The sequence below is a fragment of the Blennius ocellaris genome (assembly GCF_963422515.1).
Source record: "Blennius ocellaris genome assembly, chromosome: 19".
NCBI lineage: Eukaryota > Metazoa > Chordata > Actinopteri > Blenniiformes > Blenniidae > Blennius > Blennius ocellaris.
The window spans coordinates 11,837,439-11,856,017 of NC_137668.1; the positions used below are offsets into that span (position 1 = coordinate 11,837,439).

The 18,579-nt window shown below is 41.5% G+C and overlaps 1 protein-coding gene across 1 annotated transcript in view; it reads left to right on the forward strand.

Annotated features, from left to right (window-relative positions):
- The window catches only part of myripb (myosin VIIA and Rab interacting protein b), a gene marked incomplete at its 5' end in the record, with an annotated part of 113,526 nt that overhangs the window by 67,903 nt on the left and 27,044 nt on the right, over positions 1-18,579 (forward strand). The window contains one exon of the mRNA XM_080514764.1: positions 15,555-15,691. Coding sequence (XP_080370890.1) covers positions 15,555-15,691 — 137 coding nt within the window. The remainder of the gene's footprint in view (positions 1-15,554; positions 15,692-18,579) is intronic.

Consider the following 18,579-nt stretch of genomic DNA (forward strand, 5'->3'; position numbering starts at 1 on the left):
TTCGTCTCACCACCGGCCATGGTTTTCCCTCCGCTCTCTCTGTAGACTGCCACTGAAACATTCGAGCAATCAGCCTTCACCGTTTAGATTTATGTTTCACACGTTCAACTGATGTTTTCATCGAGTATGAAATGCGGCATGAATAAAAATAAATCAAACGGAATGCTTTCATATCCCTGTCAGGGATTAATGTGTGAATGTCAAAAATACATTAGTTCAACAGATGGATGTGACTGGCAATGCTCGTTCATGTTCCTTTCCCCCCAAAACGGCTTCACGTGTTCCTCTGAACACTGACCTCCTCAGTCTCTTTTAGTACCGACTTTGCCCTCAGATGGAGAGGATCACCTTGATGTCTGCACTGATCGCTCTCAGAGGTCACCGACAATGATCAAAATAATTGCTCCTGAGAGGCAGAGAGAGAAAGGGGTCTACATGCCGGTTGCTGCCCACCTCCGCCATCCTTCACCATCCACCCTCCACTCCTTCATGGCTTCAATTACTCAGTGTGACGGCATTAGTATGAATAATGCAGTAGTCCCCTGGCCTGGAGTACGATGCACAGCAGTGTGTGCAGGCTGACATGAAAGGGGAAGGCCAAAGGTTTTTGTGAATGATCAAAGCCAAGGAGCTGCAGAAATGCCTCAACCTTTTACGGACGGGTCTTAAACTCCGCTCATGCACATTAGCCTCGATATTGACCTCATACATTCTCTCTAAATGACCAACCACATGTGATTTCTATACTCTGCTGTCGTTTTCAGTACACGTCTGTGTTGAATAGAGGTGAAAGCTGAACTGTTTTGGCTTCAGGGTCCTGTGAAGCCGTTGCAGAATATTTTATCTTTAACGAGTCCAAAATGGGTAATTAAAAGAAGAGATGGCATATAATGTAGATTAAAACCTTTAAACCGAGCCTCACTGTGAAGTAACTTCAAAATGACATTTTCTTTGTTCAATCACACTGTGTTAGAATCCTCCCAGAATGACACTGTGATGGGTAAGTCATATGGGGTACAGTTGACTGTCGGAGGAGGCCATCAGTTGATGGATGGCACTGCCGTATTTCGTCTATATAGCATCCATCTCCGCATGCAATCTGTCATCCTCTCTCCGACTTCACACTGTCACACTTCTGCAGTGTACAGTCCCTCTCATATGATGAAATGATGCCCAGCCTCATTGTACAGTCACAATCTGTATGTGGCTGCCCTGTTGCAGCCTGTTAGAAACTTTACAATTTACATTGAATAAATTCAATGTTTGGATAAATCATTTTGCCATTTTAACGATCATTATGAGCCTTCATAATCTGTGTGAACTCGTATTAATTCATCAGCACGACTTATATAAGACTTGTATAAGACTTTGCGGTAATATAAAGATGCCTGATTGGAGCAGAACAAGAAAACCAAGACAACATCGTGTAAGACTGAGGGATGCTAAAGGCCAGCAGCGGCTATTAATGTCATTTTTACTCCGGAGTGAAAAGGCAGAGGGAGAGTTCTCCTCCTCTGCTGGTGAGCCATTCCCCTCTCAATCCCTCCATCTGTCTCTGTCACCACAAAACCAGCGACGGCACAGAGAAAAACACCCCGCTGCAAATGGGAAAGGAAGGATGAGTAAGAACGAGGAGATAAATGTGCGTGCGCCTGTGTTTTGTGTGCACGCATGCATCTGGCGTGTTTTTGTTTGTGATCTGTGCGCCGAGCGTCAATGATTCATCGTCATCAGTCTCCCACGCCCTGTCTGCCAGACTGAGCCGGACAGCGTGTTATTTGCTCTGTGCCAGCATGTGAGTCATGTGAGCGCTCGAGGTACACTCACCTGTACGGTCGCCTAAAAACTGCCTCGCACTCGGGCTCAAGCAGGGTGAATTAAGGTAATATGGAAATATTGAACACAGCAATTATGAACCGCAAACAGTTTGTGAGCTTGTTGTAGGTGCTTGTGGACTAATCAGGTATAATTTTCATTACACTAAGCGGTTCATACAGCAGGAGTAATTACCCTTTGTTTTAGAACCAGAAGTGCATTTAACTCGGCTCTTTTCAGTTGTTTTGGCTCGCCACGCTAATGTGGCGCTTCGACCTGCGCGTCTGCTGACTCCAGCGCCGAAAAATAAAATATTGTTTAATTTCGCAGTTGCGTGAACTTCAATTTAAGACTCTTGCAAGTTTGAAGGTTGTTACAATTCATGCCAGCTCAGTTTCCATTGCAGCAACCTTTTCCACCATGTCTCATTTCTTCTCATTTTTGAGAAGAACTCATGACAAGAAGGGAATAGAGTTTAAAACAGATCTCCACTTTGCTAGAAACTCTTATTTTACAAATGAATGTACTGTTAATATAATGAATATAATCTAATATAATTAAGAAAGGCATCTAACTTTTGTCATTCATTAAAATGTGTGAATCTGGAGTTAAAAGACTGACTTTCTCTATCATTGCATCCGTTTTTATAATACATGTGTCTCATGTGTTTCAGAGAATATGTCATTAATGTATATTTACTTAAAGAAATTTCCTTCCCTACTGGTAAACAAGATGATTAGTAGAAGGGAGCAGACCAGAGAGTGGAATATCCCCACCCGATGGCACGTTGGATGCGAGGGAATTCACAGGCTTGGAGTCAAACCATCAGCAACTCTGTCACAGTGTGAGTCCAAGCTGCTGAGTCGTTTATTCTGGCTGTCAGCACGCCTGCTACTGTGTGTTGGCGATGTTATTCATGGTGTGAATGTTTCAGGAAGAACACAGAAAATAGCCAATTTAAGATGCATAAAATCAAATATAAGTGGATGCTTATGTTCTAAATGAAAATGCAGCAGTATGGTGCTCAATTATCTCTTTTCTTGAGGACCTCGGCTCCAATATTTAAACCCTCTCTTACTTTTTTAGTCTTGTCATTAGAGATTAGTTTCACACTGGCTGAATTAATTCAATGCCAAATAAAATAATGCACATATACTTGGCTTCAACCAAATATTTACTTGCAAGCAACTAGATGTTTTAAATAAAGTTTTGCAAGACGATTCTGTATATGTCAAAAAAGTCTATAATTGGACCAGATGGCGCCACTCAAATCTGTACATCCTTGCATGGCTGCTGCACAGAAAGCACCACACAGCCCAGAGCTGTTCCTGCAGGCTCGTTCCTGCTCTGCTTCTTCTGTTTGCATTGCGCAGTCCTACGCTTCATCTCATTTCTTTTACTTTTAAAGGGCCACTGTGTTATCTCTCTGGTGCGCCAGACCAGAAAATGACCGTGATATGTCATCAGAGATTAAGGTTATGTGCCAAATTAAATAGCTGCCAACTCTGACAGCACTGCTACGTCCAATATGTCTTCCTTTGAAATGTCTCATATGAAGCATATTCGAGGGCCTTTGTGCGAGCGCACACGGCTAATTTACAGATAGGAAGCAGAGAGGACCTAAATCGGGGTGAGTGCTGCAGACACATTTGAAGGACGGAGGCAACTTGAAGCTCTGAAGGGTTTTTCGATGCTTAGTTGGACAGATAATGAGCCTTCAGCGGAGGTCAGCTGACCTTAACTGATACATCACAACAACTGGAAGGACAGACGACTTCACACGTTGATCAACTAATGTATTTAATTCAATACATCAGAGTTATGTTACATTATGTATAACACAGACTGACCAGGTCATGTGGATTATCCAGAACTTGTTAGTTAATTTGATTAGCAACATAAAAAGTTTCACTTTTTCATTATATATGTAACCAGATTGGTCAATTTAACTGCTAAATCTATAAATCATTTCATATTTATGTCAACACAGAAGTAACCGTCCTAATAATCCTATTCTCTACATTTCCGTATGGCAATTATGAGTAACTCGTCATCTCATCGATGTTTAATTTATATGAAAACAGAATAAAGCATCTGACCAACATGCAGTTTGCCACTGCCAGAGTTGGCAAAATGTATCACATTCTTCACTAAAGTAGAAATCCAAATTCAACTCCTCAACTTGACTAAAAGAAACAAAGAGCTGATTCTGTTATAATTCTAAGCTTTGCTTTAACTTCATATAAAGCACCATCAATTGAATTCCATACTGGTGTTTGGTCTGTTTTGACATCCTGCCTCCATTATTGTCACCTTCTGCAAGTTCGATGTGTATCGCTGTACTCAACAATGTAAGGAGTCAACTTTTGTTTATGTGAAAGTAAAAGGTTGTCAGAAATCTGCTTGAATACAGAATGGACCAATACTTTGTTGCTTACTGCATCTGGTGGAGAATAATTCGTGGGTCCTTCTGTTTCCACTGCAGTATCTGTTTTGGTCCATTAAAACCTGACATGTATGTAATTCTCTTTTGAAGCCGGATGTGAAATCAATGCTTTGAAAGACTTATGATGAGGGAAATAGATCACCATCTGGAGAAATCCATGTTGACGAAAAGCAGCTCTCAAATGTTGGTCATAAATACAAATGATCTGTCAAGTTGAAATGTCGGTCATTACTACATATCAGTCCCTTAAATGTAAGAAATATGAAGCATTGCAAGTTGCTCCCTTTTGAATTAGTGAGCAGTTGTGTATTTCCTGTGTGTGGACCGTCATGAACAGAGTATATTTGCTTTCAGACCCTGAATTTAAAAGGGTGTTTCAAGAAGGGAAATGCAAAGAGGAGTCAGCCGAGCGTAGAGCATGCACTGAGCCTGACAACAACACTGGAAACAGAGACAGGAGCTGTGAGAGCCGGCTGCCGTTCCAGCGCGGATTTTTGTTTCTTGGTCGGTGTTGTGTGACTAACTTAATGGGCGCTGCTCCCGGGACGAGGGCAGCCAGAGGCTTGTTTGGGAAGCAGGTCATTCGTCGGGTCCCTAATTGGTGGGAGTGCATTGAAATGACTAACTTTATTGGCCTGTTTTTTTTTGGCCGCCTTTCTTCTAATGAAATGCTCATGAGAGTGGAGAACGCTGCCGCCCACGGGGCCACAGCCACACAGGAATCACTTCAAAAGGAAAATACTTTCACATTTGCACACACGAGTACAAAACGCACACTTAAATGTAGCAGGAGTTGCTTTGTTGCAAATGTCTTTATCATCATTGGAGAAGCTCTGGCTTCCTCCGGCAGCATTCACTGTCTCACAAAACCCTTGTGAGTTACAGTACGCATGCTGGTGTTGGTAATCATATTCATTTTTATAGAGATTTTAAAGCAATGTGTGCATTGATGCTTTCAGTTTTCATTTTCTGTGTGTGCGCTGCAGTGTTTTGTTTTGTTGGGTTTTTGTTTTGTTTTTTTCATCTTTAATGTGCAGCAATTTGCACTTAAGCGCTTGAAAACAGTGTTCGTCTGATTATCCCCCTTCTGACTGTCACCACTTTGGTCTGTGGAACAATAAAGCTCTGCTAATGTCAGAAATGTCACATGAGCATTAGCGGGAGGTGCCTTTTCAAGCCAGGGACAAGCCTGCAGTGCAAATGAAAACTGAAACCTTTTTAATCCGGAGACGGTTTTGCGGACAGTTTCCCATCAGGCCAGCAAGAGGAGAGGTGAACTTTTCTGTGGTCACGGGTCACCGCTTCAGAGCGACGGCTGCAAATGTCACACCTTAGAGTCTGCAGCTTTTCTGCAACCCTTCTGTCAAAATACTTCCCATATATCATGTTCTCCTTCTGTGGATTGGAGAAAACCCTTTTTTTTTAGCTCTCCAGCTTATCACACACACACACACACACACACACACACACACACACACACACACACACACACACACACACACACACACACACACACACACACACACACACACACACACACACACACACACACACACACACACACACACACACACACACACACACACACACACACACACACACACACACACGTACGTCTTTAAAGAGCAACTATAGCGAACAACAGCCTCCTTGCAGCCGCCATTATTCCACTAAAGATCGATCCACATGGATTATATGGAATGTGTGCGTGTGCGTGTGGGGGGGGGGGGCTGGAAAAAGACTTCTAAAAATAGACCATTCAGTGCAAATGCCTCGTATGCCTGGCATCCATGACGCCAATCAACGCAATGACCTTCTTTTTTCTTAACATGCTCATTGTGTCTGTCTTTTGTCCTTTTGTCTGTTGCTCTCTCCTTTTCCCCGTCTTCCTCTCTCTGTCCTGTCCTCTTGGCTGCTCTTCGGTTTCCTGGTCGCTGTCTGCCGATGTCACCCAGCTTCTCTCTGCTAACTAACAGGCTGTTACGAATGACACTTTGGTACATCGGGCTGCCTCAGTGTGCTCTATCCCTGTTTGTCCCTTTCTCAGGGTGACTTTTGTGCAAGATGTTTGGTTGGAATCACACTAACGACCTTCCTCTGTTTCCATCTGTGTTGCTTCTCTGACAACGTCTCGTACATTATACCTGCATATTATCTCGCTAAGCTTGCATTTACTGAGGTCAGTAGTTTAAAGAAGATAATTGTAAGCATTGTGCATTCTTTTTTTTCCTTTTTTTTTAAATGTACATTTATAATTAGGTACAATTCTGACTATAGGATTATTTGAAATAATGACTGTGAAGTCTCGGTACCCTTCCCCTCTTGGAGGCAATGCAGTTGTGTAAAACACATCTTTCTTGCTCTCTTCTGCTTTCATCACGTAATCTCCCAAATCCTTTTATTTCACAGGATTTTCATTTCCTGACTGAGGTGTTTGATGACATTAAGAGGATAAAACCAGGCCTTCCACTCAAACAGTGACCTGAAAAAACCCAGCTAAACACCAGTGATGACACCTTATTGAGATTTAATTACCTGTTCTTGCACAAGATGTTAAGAAAAGTAGTTTGAGGACTTTTGCCTAATCATATTGAGGCCTGATGATTCTGCCACCACATCACTGTTGAGATATTGACTTCAGGGCACTGCAGTTTTCATTATCCGCACAGAATAGCCAGATGGAGAAAGAGTTGAGTGGTAGGAAGCATAACCGCAGTCTTATTCTGTCACTAAATTTCCCTCCGTCGCTTGACTGTAGCAGGGCTCTGCCTCTCTGCATGCTCTCTTTAAAGTCCCATGTGGTGCTCATGGTGTGCAGGAGTAAGTGGCTGAGAGGTGATTATCTCGCTTTCCCATATGCTCTATACGTTCACAACACAATATATGCAACTTTCCTGCAGCTTTTGAAAAGGACTGCCCGCGTGTCTTTGTCATTCACCAGCTGAGGATTTAGAAGTATTTTCATTGCGACCTATATTCAATATCGTTTTGAACAGGCCTCCATCCTGAAATGACCCTCGTGCGCATCTGAACACCAACAAATGATGTGACATCTGGCCATGTGTTAAACTGTATGAGCCAAATTGTGGCCCCGTGCCCTAACCTAATTATCTTCATTGCGAGGTTGATCCACTCTGTTAATGCTCTGATTTTCTTCAAACCGAGTCATCCCCCTTAATTTCAATCATGATTTATTCAGCAGAATGGCATATATTAGGAACATGACAGATTCTATCACAGACGCATATGAGAAATCACTTGACAAGATTGAATGCTGCAGTGTAGCTGGAATATGAATGTGCCCTTGGACAATGCCATGCAAGATTCTTACATGTTATTGATGTTATTTAAAACATTTTTGTGATATCCTAGACAATGAATTCATTCATTCTTATTCTAATTGGCTGCAGCAAAGACATTTGTTTCTCTGTCCGAATTTTCACCTTAAATCACATTGTTGAAAAATCCTGTGTTTGGTTGCAAGGCTCTTCAGTGTTTTGGGAGCATGGATTAATTATTGAAAGAATGGTTGCAGCATGGCATGGATACTAAATTTATGAAGCCAGTTGCATGCCTAATTGTTCTTGTGACTTCATCTCTGATGTTGTATAAATGAACAAAGGGAAGTTTGTATAATTGGTGTTTTGAGTTAGAGATAATGAGAATCTTTCTTCTGTTATATTGACTCACTACTTGTGCTACACTTTTAGGGTAAAGTGGGGTAATTGTGATCCATCGCTGTAAGAAAACACTAAAACCGGTTGTCTATTATACGGTTGAGGACTTTAAAAGGGATGTGGCATTGAAGAATTTAAGAGAAAGTTCAACAGCTGAACCTCACTTAGTGAGAATATTTGATGCCAGATGCCTCAATATTTATTATGTATAGATAATCGGTGAAATAAGTTTATGGTCAGTGTTTTGTCAAAGCACTTGTCGCATGAAAACTACAGCTATTACACATGCAGACACTGTGTGAGCCATTTGTAATTCACTTCAGTCCCTCTATCCTTGCTCAATCTGAGAGTACTGATATAACTCATTTTCAGTCTTTCATAATGTGCCATTGGCTGTCCCTGCTGCTGACACAGTCATCTGTAACACACACTGCATAGTGAAGGCCCAAAGAGTGTTTGGGGGGGTAAAAAAAAAAAAAAGTAAGACAGAAACAGTGGAGAAGACAAAGTGAGAAGGAGGGAGTAAAGATGACAGCTTTGGGTCTTGAAAGATGGCACGAGTAGGAGGAAGAGATGGCAGAGCAAATTGCCCGACCACAACCCGGAGCTGTGCTGCTCCTAAATTTAGATTTTTGTGGAGACATCGGTAAATGGATGTAGCGGAATACCTTGTAAAACCTGCAGAGGCTGCGAAAGTCAAATTGTCCGGTGTGTTTGAAAATCCAACGAACACGCAAATTCAAAATGTTAGGTGTTCTCTGATCGCTGTGTAGAATTGCTGTAATTGAAGTTCCCTGTCCAATGGACTGTTCAATAGATCCTCCGACTGAACTTGAGGCCGATTATGCTCGTATGCAACGTGTTTTGACGGTATTCCAATTTGAAAACCTCTGATTTGACCTTTGACCCCGCGAGTCTTGAGCGGTAGTTAAAAACACTTCCACAAAAAACAACTCCTGCACCAATTTATAAAGATCCCATCTTTTTATTTCCCCCTTCCTGAATGTCCGTCACAGAAACACAGGCAGCCGATTAGTATTCAAGCTCCCCCCTGGAAAGGTTACGCACACAAGTGCTGCTGTGTGAGTGTTGTTTTCCTGCCCCGAGAGTCACATGCTACTTTAAATCGTATTGACAGGTCAGAAAGGCCCCGGCCAGGTTTGGTGGAAATCTCATCGGTGCAGTAGTTGACCTGCGACCTTGTCCTTTGTCACTCGCTCTACTCAGTCAACCATGAGAGTAATGAGGGCAGACTGAGATTTAGACAGAAGACAAAACATCAGCCTTAAACACACTGATTGAACTGTAGCGTGTAATCTAAAAAGAAACTTCAATAAACTGTCCACCAAGTATATGAAAGCTACTTTTTTTTTTTTTTTTTTTTAAAGATATAGTATCACATTTTCTGGACATTAAGTCGCACCTGAGTATCAATTATTTGTTCCAAATATGACTCATGAAGAGAAAAAGAAAAACATACACAAGTCATACTGTTGTATTAGTTGGTTTGTGTGCTAACGTCGGCATAAGGCTGCTGCTTATTATGTAAACGTGACAATTTGACATGACATTCATATGTAGTCATTGAAGAGTTTTGATTATTTTCGAGTTTAAAAAAGCTAGAATACTATATATTGTGCCTTTTGAAAGCATCAAAAAATGTTTTTATCAGAGCTTTTGCAATGTACAGTTTTTAGTATGAAGTTTATGACTTGAATACATTTTGTCTTTTCCCAAAAAATTGAAATACACCCAGTTACGGTATACGTTGGATGGATTATATGGACACACGGTCATTCACAAAAAATCATAATCTAAGTTAGTTACTATATATAATAACTCCTCTTTTTCCTACTCCTTCCTCTCACACATTTCTAATCTGAATTAATATGCAGCCATAGAAATGACAAGATACAGATTTAAAAAAAACAAAAACGTTTTTTGTTTGGAGTGCGTTTCTCCTCATGTTAAGTGCAAAATGTAATCAATATTGATTTCTCTTCCTTGTTGCAAACTATGTTTGTTTATAGAGTTTCACCCTCAGTCGAGTACATATTTGGATTCCAGTTTGCATATTTGTGTAACAGCTCGACAGAATAACAATAAGGGAGCTTTTCTTTCATAGTGTTCAGCTACAATTTTCCACAGCCTGCACTATGATGAAGTGTCATTTAGCCATGTGATGAATAGTCGGCATATCCAGAGATGCTCCTTGAAGCTCCTATGTCCTTTGACCTCCTCTTAGAGGAGGCAGGGGTGACGATAATTTCTCTCTGGGATCTTTAAAACGTTTAATCTTTTGTCAATTGTTGTAGTTTTACGATGGCTGAATGAAGAATGAGGCTGCTTCCTCCCGTACATAACCGTGCATGCATGCAGAAGGCGTGACGGTATTTTTGTGCCACAGACAAAGTGATTGTTTCGGCTATCAGTGAGGCTGCTTGAGGAGCGAGAACACGTCGTCTGCATGATGGTAAACGCTGTTCTGGATGGCAGATGGTTTTGTGCCCTTGATGTTTGTGTTGACATAAAGACTGAAGCTGCAAATGAATACTGCAACGCGTCTGGGAATTGAGGGCATCGTTGCGATTGCGATCACCATTGCGATCTTAGTAGCTGATTGTCATCTTTTAGTCACGCTCTTCTTTATTAATTCATAGTATTCTAACGCGCACGGAGAAACGTAAACCTATACTTTTTAATGGATCTCTGATTTTCCTGTCTAATTATTCGAGAAACCTGAGATTTGTTTGAATTTTCATTGCTTTTTCTTTTTTTCTTTTTTTTCCCCCCCCACCATTTGCAGAGGATTATTTCATCACTGTGCTGCAATGATGGAGCCATCAAAAAGAATTGTTCTCAATATAATAACTCCTCCATCTCTTTTTTTTCCTCATTAGGACCTCACAACTCAAGGCCCTTAAGCATCCAAACATCAGATGCTTTGATCTAACCCTGGAGCTCAAAACAATCACAAATTTCATCTTGTTTTCTTCTATTAACAAAAACAAAAAGAGTCACTCAGAAGAGAGTAGAATTTGTTTGAAGTTCTCCTATAAGCTCTTTCTTCTTTTCTCACCCACCCTCGTCTATACAGCGATGCCAAAAGAAGCTGAACCAATTCATTAGCAGGCCTAGAAAGTCAATTATGGTAATAGTTCCTTTGCTAGAGGGGTAAAAAAACAAAAAAAAAACAGCAAAGTCGTCTACTTTTGACTCCACTTTCCCATACTCATCTGTATATTTTATTTAGGCCCCTTTTGGATGTGCAAAATGGTCTTGTGAAGTCTAGAGGGCAATGAGGAAGGATGTTCCCCCAGCTTCTACACAGAGCGAAGGGAGGGGATGATGGAGGGAGGGGATGATGGAGGGAGGGGATGATGGAGGGAGGGTAAACCGAGTGTCAGGGGGCCAGCCACAGGAATCCCGCTCACTTATTCATGCAGCAGACGAGCATCAGGGAATCTCCCAGCCTCATTATGAAATGAGTATTTTCAGTAGCTCACACAACAGTGGAGCACTTGCTTGAAAGCCTCTGCTTATCCACTCCACTCTCCTCCCTTCTTCATCTCTTTTTTAGATCACGTCACTCCAGGGAGGCAATGTCATGCTTCATTCATCCAGACGCCTTTCCCACTGTCCTAAATCCCTCTCGCTCACTCGCCACTTCTCTGAGAGGGAAAGCTTCCGTATAAAATAAAAAAAAAGAAGAAAAGTAAAAAGTTTGTGTGGAAGGCAGCAGCTGCCTCGGCTCCAGTTTGCATTTACTTATCCGGTTCTGTGCGAATGTGATTGACAAGCTTTGAAATAGAAACCAATAGAGGCCAAAATGAAGCTGAGCTACATTTTAGATAGACTGCATGTTAAATAAAAGTTGCATACTTTTGCTCTGCACATTTAGTTGTACGTTGTGAGTGTAATAAATTTGCTTTATAAATTAACTGTCACTCTCAAAATAATAGTGGCTATAGTAAGTCACTAACCGTAGGCAGGTGTAACAGGTTTGTCTGTCTGTTAAATTGTTGAGGCGTTGTGCAGTTGGCTCTGACTGAAAACCTTGGCATTGTAAATGTTTTAAGAAAACTGAAACTGAAGCAAAATACATGTCTTTGATTTTTGTTGCCGCTGATATAGATCTACTGGTAAGGTTGATGCATTTGTGATTAAAATATGCAGCTTTATTTGACTGTCTCAGCATGAGAACATGCAGGTAGCACGTGGCAGGGTGGCTCGTCTGGACTCTACGGATTGTTTTGTGCGTGTTTGCATTTGGTTGCTTGGAGGAGATGTGAATACGAGTGTGTGTGAAGTTCTCTGGGATCTACAGCACATAATTAGTCCAAATAATATAGAAGATTGATAGATGCATTTGTAATATAACTATCAATATTACTGTATTAAAAAGGTTCAACATTTTTGATAATGACTTGTCAGGTAACGAAAGGCATGAGTATTAATTTCAAGAATACATTCAAAAAAGAAAATGTTATCCTGTTTTCCTTAATTCTTCCGAATGTTTTAGCTTTATTATTTTTACTGTTCCTATAAAATGTGAACTACAACTGATAATTCTTATTATGTCTGTGCCCAAAACAGGCTCCAATATGGTAGTAATAAAACTGATATATGCAGCAAACACTACTTTACTGCCTAAGCACTGCTGAAACAATTCATAAGAGTTTTTGTCATTTCAGCTTAAAGAAAACTCAAATACTAGCGCGAAAGGCAAGTTGAAAATCAACAAACTTTGTGATTAAAAATGGGGGAAAAAAGGATTTTTTTTTTCCACTAATGATATTAAAATGCAAAATGGCCTATTCCAGCATATGGGGATTAGCAAGCAGTGGCAAACAGCACATCGGGTTTTAGCAGACAGTGAGTGTGTGCCACTTTTTTATGCAACACTGCATCCGCAGCTTGATTTGAAAATGAATTAAGATTCTGCCCAGATAGCAGAGCTGCACCCTCCTTCAATATATCCTTCAGGTCAGAGGTTGCCCCTTGATGCTCCAACGTGTTTCACGGTGCAGGTGGATCCTCTTTGTATTTCTGCCTCGTATGACGCCACCTCGACGCTGCGCTGCCTCTCCACATTCATTTCTGTGGCTCCTTCCTCGGGCCCAGATGGAGATGGGGGGGGGGGGAGAAAAAAAATAAAATAAAAAGAGCAAGGTCTCTTTGCTGGAGCTCAGCAGGCACCATTAAAGTGACTAGGTTGACCCGTGGCATGAAATTAAGGAGCTGAGGCCCATTGAGCAGCCCAGCTGATAGAGGTGGAGGATAATAAATCCGAGGGGGAAGTTAGGAAGGATGGAGGGGAGGGGTGGGGATGGATGTGGCAGCCTGCGCAGCCTCAGGGGCACTCAGGATCCCTTTATTAGCGTGGCTATTTTCACCCTCTCTCTCTCTCTCTCTCTCCACAGCCTGTCTGCTCATTGAGCCGAGGCATCAACATGCACACACACTAAAACACTCTGTCATCTTCTGTGTGCACTCTCTCACTTTCTTCTTGCCCTTTCATAATCTGGAAAATGGAGTTTTTGCAGCACATTGCTACATTAGCACAGTGCATTGTGAGCCCGCAGCCCAATTCATTCACACTGAAGCAAAAAAATGAAATGATACTTTCATGGAGGGGTAATTTTAGCTATTTCGTGTCGTCATAAGGAGGCTGAAACTTCATTAATGTACAGCATGTGCCTCAGGCGCTCAGTATGTGAATGTTTTTATTACATGCGGAAAAGGCTCAAACATGTTAAACCAGGTTACTGTCTTTGATTAAAGTATCTTCAAGGGCGTGAAGTAAGAAGGCACAAATACGCTCTTATCTAAATAAGAGGTTTTTTTTCATTGGTGTTTTCATTTTACACTTGCCGTCGACTATTTCCCCAGTGCGGCACACAAATCCCCTTGGATGTCCTTCATGATTGCATCAATTGACCTTCCCCTACATACATGACTAAACCGTCTCAACCTCATCAAGCTCTTCTCTCTGATGTCTCCAGTATCCTCACTTTCAGTTCGGCCCGCTGTCTCTCGGCCATTCCGCCGTCTCTCAACCAAAACTGAGCCGCTCTCAATACTGTCCTGTAGTAATTCCTCCTCAAGATCGGTCCTGACACTTGTCTCCATCCCGTCCACCCTTCCTGTGCTCTCTTCTTCCAGTCTTTTCACTGCTACTTTTGAGCCCCGGTACTTAAAGTCTGCTTGCTATCTGCCCTCCCTGCATCTTCAGCGCTTCACCTTCCTCCTTCCCAGTCGCACACCGACTGTTTTACTCCCGCTCACCTTCATTCCTCTGCTAAACTAAGGCCTCCACGTCTCCATCTTCTGCTTTAACCTACTTCCCACTTTCACAGTCAAATGCATGATATCAGCATGCATTTTGCTGGTTATACCAATAAGGTACATTTTCAATAGATTTTTGTTTCAGTGCAGTTCATAGAACACAAATGCAACAAGCTAAAACACAATGTTAAACACATGTGGGCAGAACAAAGAGAGTGTCTCGTGATGGCGAGACGAATAGACGCATAGCAAATGTACATCTGATGCATCTGAAGAGCAACACATCCCCGTCATTAATCTGCAACTTTTTGCTCTTTCAACCATATGAAAATTAGTTCAGTACCTCAACTTTCACCTTTTTTTTTTTTTTTTTAGAAATATTGACACTCGTGTCTGTATTTCTACTTAGATAAGGAATGTGTGTACGTTAGTCGTGGTGATTTGTATCATTTTTGTTTGAGACAATTCAAAAGCCAAGAATATACAAGAGGGTTTATTTCACTGAACATGAATGTGTTTCTGTGTGTTGTCTTTCTGTTTCTGTGTGTTGTCTTTCTTTCAGTTTGAGTGTGCATGCATATGTGTGTTTGTGTGCGTGTGTGTGTGAGAGTGGCATGAAAAGGCAGAAGGAGAGCAGCAGGGACCGCCAGATTAAACACTAAGTTGGCAGAGTTTCATTGCAATCCAATGCAACACTGCTGCAAAGGGAGCACTTTTCTGAGGGCTTTTCATACAACCCCCCCCATCTCCGTTATGAATTACTGCTTACGTAATCTCCAGCTCTGTGGGGCGGCCTGCCTGCTTGGTGTCTGCGCATCCACCACCCGCCACTCCCTGATGTATGGAAAATGATGTGACGTCGCATCTGTGAACAATAAATATGCAAAACCCTTGATAAACTGCTCGGATTTTGCAAAACGGCGCTGTACATAACATTCTCGTCAATAAAGCCTGCACAGACAGAGAGGCACCAGAGTCTCCTTAAAAGGTCAATTATGCTTTAAATCATTGACTATGTCAGTGTGCCAGCAGACTCAGACCTGCACTGTAAAGCATCCTGGTTTGTCTGCGTCAGATAGCATCCTGAAAATTGGCTTCACTCACTTAATGAATAGCGGGGGGGAAAAAAGTCTGTAAGATCTGCTTATCTCCTATGATTAAAAGACCCTCGTCTTATGCAGATTTAATGGTTTTGGCTTAAACTCTAAGATATAATCCTGGTATAATTATGATTTAAAAAACTGACTCCTGCCTGTTTTTACGCCATCTGTTCATTTTGATTTAATGTCATTTGATTCTCTCCTTCCTCCTTTCTTTATCATGTGCAGGGTTTTGAGGACGCAGTCGCTCGAGTGGTATTACACCAATGTGAAGAGTCGATTCAAGAGGTTCGGCAGCGCCAAAGTTTTGAAGACTCTGTACAGAAAGCACATCATCGAGAGGGGAGCACTGTCTGATCTTCCAGGTAACTTCTCCCCCCCCCCCCCCCCCCGGCTGCACATCATGCCACAATTTATTCCCCTGTTAGTTTTTTTTTTATTTTTTATCTTGTGAAGATCCTCTACATAATTATGATTGCAGAGCAGCACGTTGTCACTTCTGTCATGTTGTGATTAAAGTAATTTGGCCCAGGACGCAGGAAAACTGTTCCTCCGGTAGGAAAAGAAAGAGATGCAAGATTCTGGTTCGGCTCAAAAGAAAAAGAAAAAAAAAAAAGCCAAGACAAGTCTCCTTATTGCTCATTAGTCTTCTTTGTTAAGTGATCATTCACTTTGTTTCACACATTTCGCTCTCCCGCTGAATGATTCACTTAATTACTTCCTCCCTGGCATGGAGGAAAAAAACATTCTCTCTCGTTTAAGACCAGGATTGACAATGCTCGTATGGAACTTGCCAGCCATTATCCTCTTCTTTTTTTTTTCACACTGTTTAAAAAAAAATCATTATATCACATTATTGTTTATTTGTTTGGAGAAAGAACATTTTTTGCTTGTGAAGTGACTTGTTAAGTAAGGCAGGCTTGTTACACAGTGACTGGACTCTGCCAGGTAATCTCTGGCTCTGGCCACTTGTTTTGTTTTTTTGTTTTTTGTTGTCGTTTTGCGCTACATAACATTGTTTTGACCCGACTGCGTCATGATCGTTCAGCCGGAGCATTATTTCATAGCCTGGTTCATGGGGATTAACAGGATGACGGGAGCACAGAGGGGATAAAGCGGGTCAGACTTGAGGCTCAGCTGGAAGGGGTTGAGATGAGGAGATGCACCATGCTCACAGACAAAGTTTATTTTGTTTGTAATTCATGACGAGATTTGGCCAAAGCAAAGCGATATCAGCAAATCATACAAAATCATATCTGCTCTGCAGGCCTCAGAGCGGAGGATTTCAACCAAGTCACCCGGCTTTCGGGGCTCAGTTTGTGCCTGTTGTTCCAGCAGCAATGTCACTATTTCATTTTCACATCATACTGGCAACTTTGCTGTCTAGAAAGATGGTGGACATTTTTGTATGACAGTCAGAATACTCAAGCTCAAGTCTTTTGGCAGCAGTTATGTATGAATTTCAAAGTAAAGAACTGGACTACATGGCGTAAATTGTACCGAAGCATGGGTGAAAATACATACAAAAACATGCAAACACCAATAATGCTAGTTAGTGACAATGAATAGGGAGTATTTGTAATTAAATACTTCTACATTTGTATGTTTTGTTTAAAATCTGGAGTTTAAGGAATCAAAATGTAAATATTCGAAATCATCAATTACCTCTCCTCTCCTCTCCTCTCCTCTCCTCTCCTCTCCTCTCCTCCATCATCTGGGGAAAAGGGGAAAACGGATTAAGTAGCTCCCAGCTTGCATGAGCCCTGCAGATTACTCCGATTCCAATTCTCAGATATCCGCATCGCTTCTCCCACTAACTCGCCAGCGGACTCTCCTCATGGTGTGGCTACACCGTCACATTGGTGCTTGTGGAGGCTCTGCTTATGTGGATCCACGGCTTTAATGGCTGAGGCTTAGATGTACTTGCTGTCAGTTTCTTCTCCAGCATTAGTGTCTTTTTTTTTTTGCTATTCGTCTATGATTTTTACATGAAAAATATCTTGTTTTTCATCTTTCTTCCACCCCCTTGATGTTAAGCATCAGACTGAATCAAAGGGGATTTCAGCAATGTCAAAAGAAAGCTGCTGTGCAAAATACCGCATGCTTACAATCTTCCTGAGAAAATGCGTTGTAAAGGCGAGTAGTAGGAGGTGCCAGGAGTCCTGACAACAGTAAAGGATTATCGTGATTTATATCGAGACTTATGTGCTGTCAATTGAAGAGAATATAATGAGATTTCACTGCGGCAAAGTGAATCAGCAGTATGTTGGGAGAGGGGTAAAAAAAAAAAAATTAATTCAATTTGATAAAGATGTTGCTCATTAACAAACTGACGTTGCACCATCTTATTCGCGCCAAAAAAAAATGTCATTATCAAGCTCAGAAACCTGCACAGAATCTTTAATACTGGTGCCTTCATACATATAGAAAAGAATTGATCGCAATGTAAAAAGCATTCCTAGAAACTGTGTAAGATATAGGCTGCTTTTATGCAAACGCTATTCAAGGATGTTTCTTTTTTTTTGGGGGGGGGGGGGGTTTATTAACACTGGGGGGGCCTTTGGTAGTGAAATCAATTCTATACAAGTGTGAAATGTCAGCAGACGTGACAGACCGTGAGAGTGAAGCGACTGTTTTACATCTGTCACGTCCCCAGAGAGAAAGTGTGACCTTCAAAGCATCGGGAGGAGAACGCAACAGATTTGTACTTTCATGTCCATCTTCTCGGGAGCAATGTCGCTGTGTGACTTGCAACGAACACCAACCCTTCTCCTCCTCTGTGTGTGTACACTGGAAGTGCAGCACTGCATGATAGATGTTCTTGTAAATTTTGTGAGTATATTAAGAGATTGCATTCCCTCCATATTAGCTCCGCCATCCTACAATTTCTTTTATGTTGTCTTATTTCGTCCTTTCTCCACGAGCGTCCCAGTTTCATTTAAACCTTTTTCGTTTATACTGAAAAGAGCAGGTTCACATCCGATTTATATTCTCCTGAATGGTTTGTTTTGATGGGAAATGTGTAGAAATTGAGGCCTAAATGCAGAAGCACAAACTTACGAAAATTAAAAAAAAAATGAATTATTTGCCTACTTTCTGACAAAAGTTCTATCTAACTGAGAATGTTTGTTACTTTTGCCACCTTTTCTGTTTCTCTTGCGTCTTAACGTAATTTACTGGCTTTTGTCAAGTAAATAAACGTATTAGAAATCAACACACAGCTCTCTTACCTCAAAGTACTTAAGTTCAACAT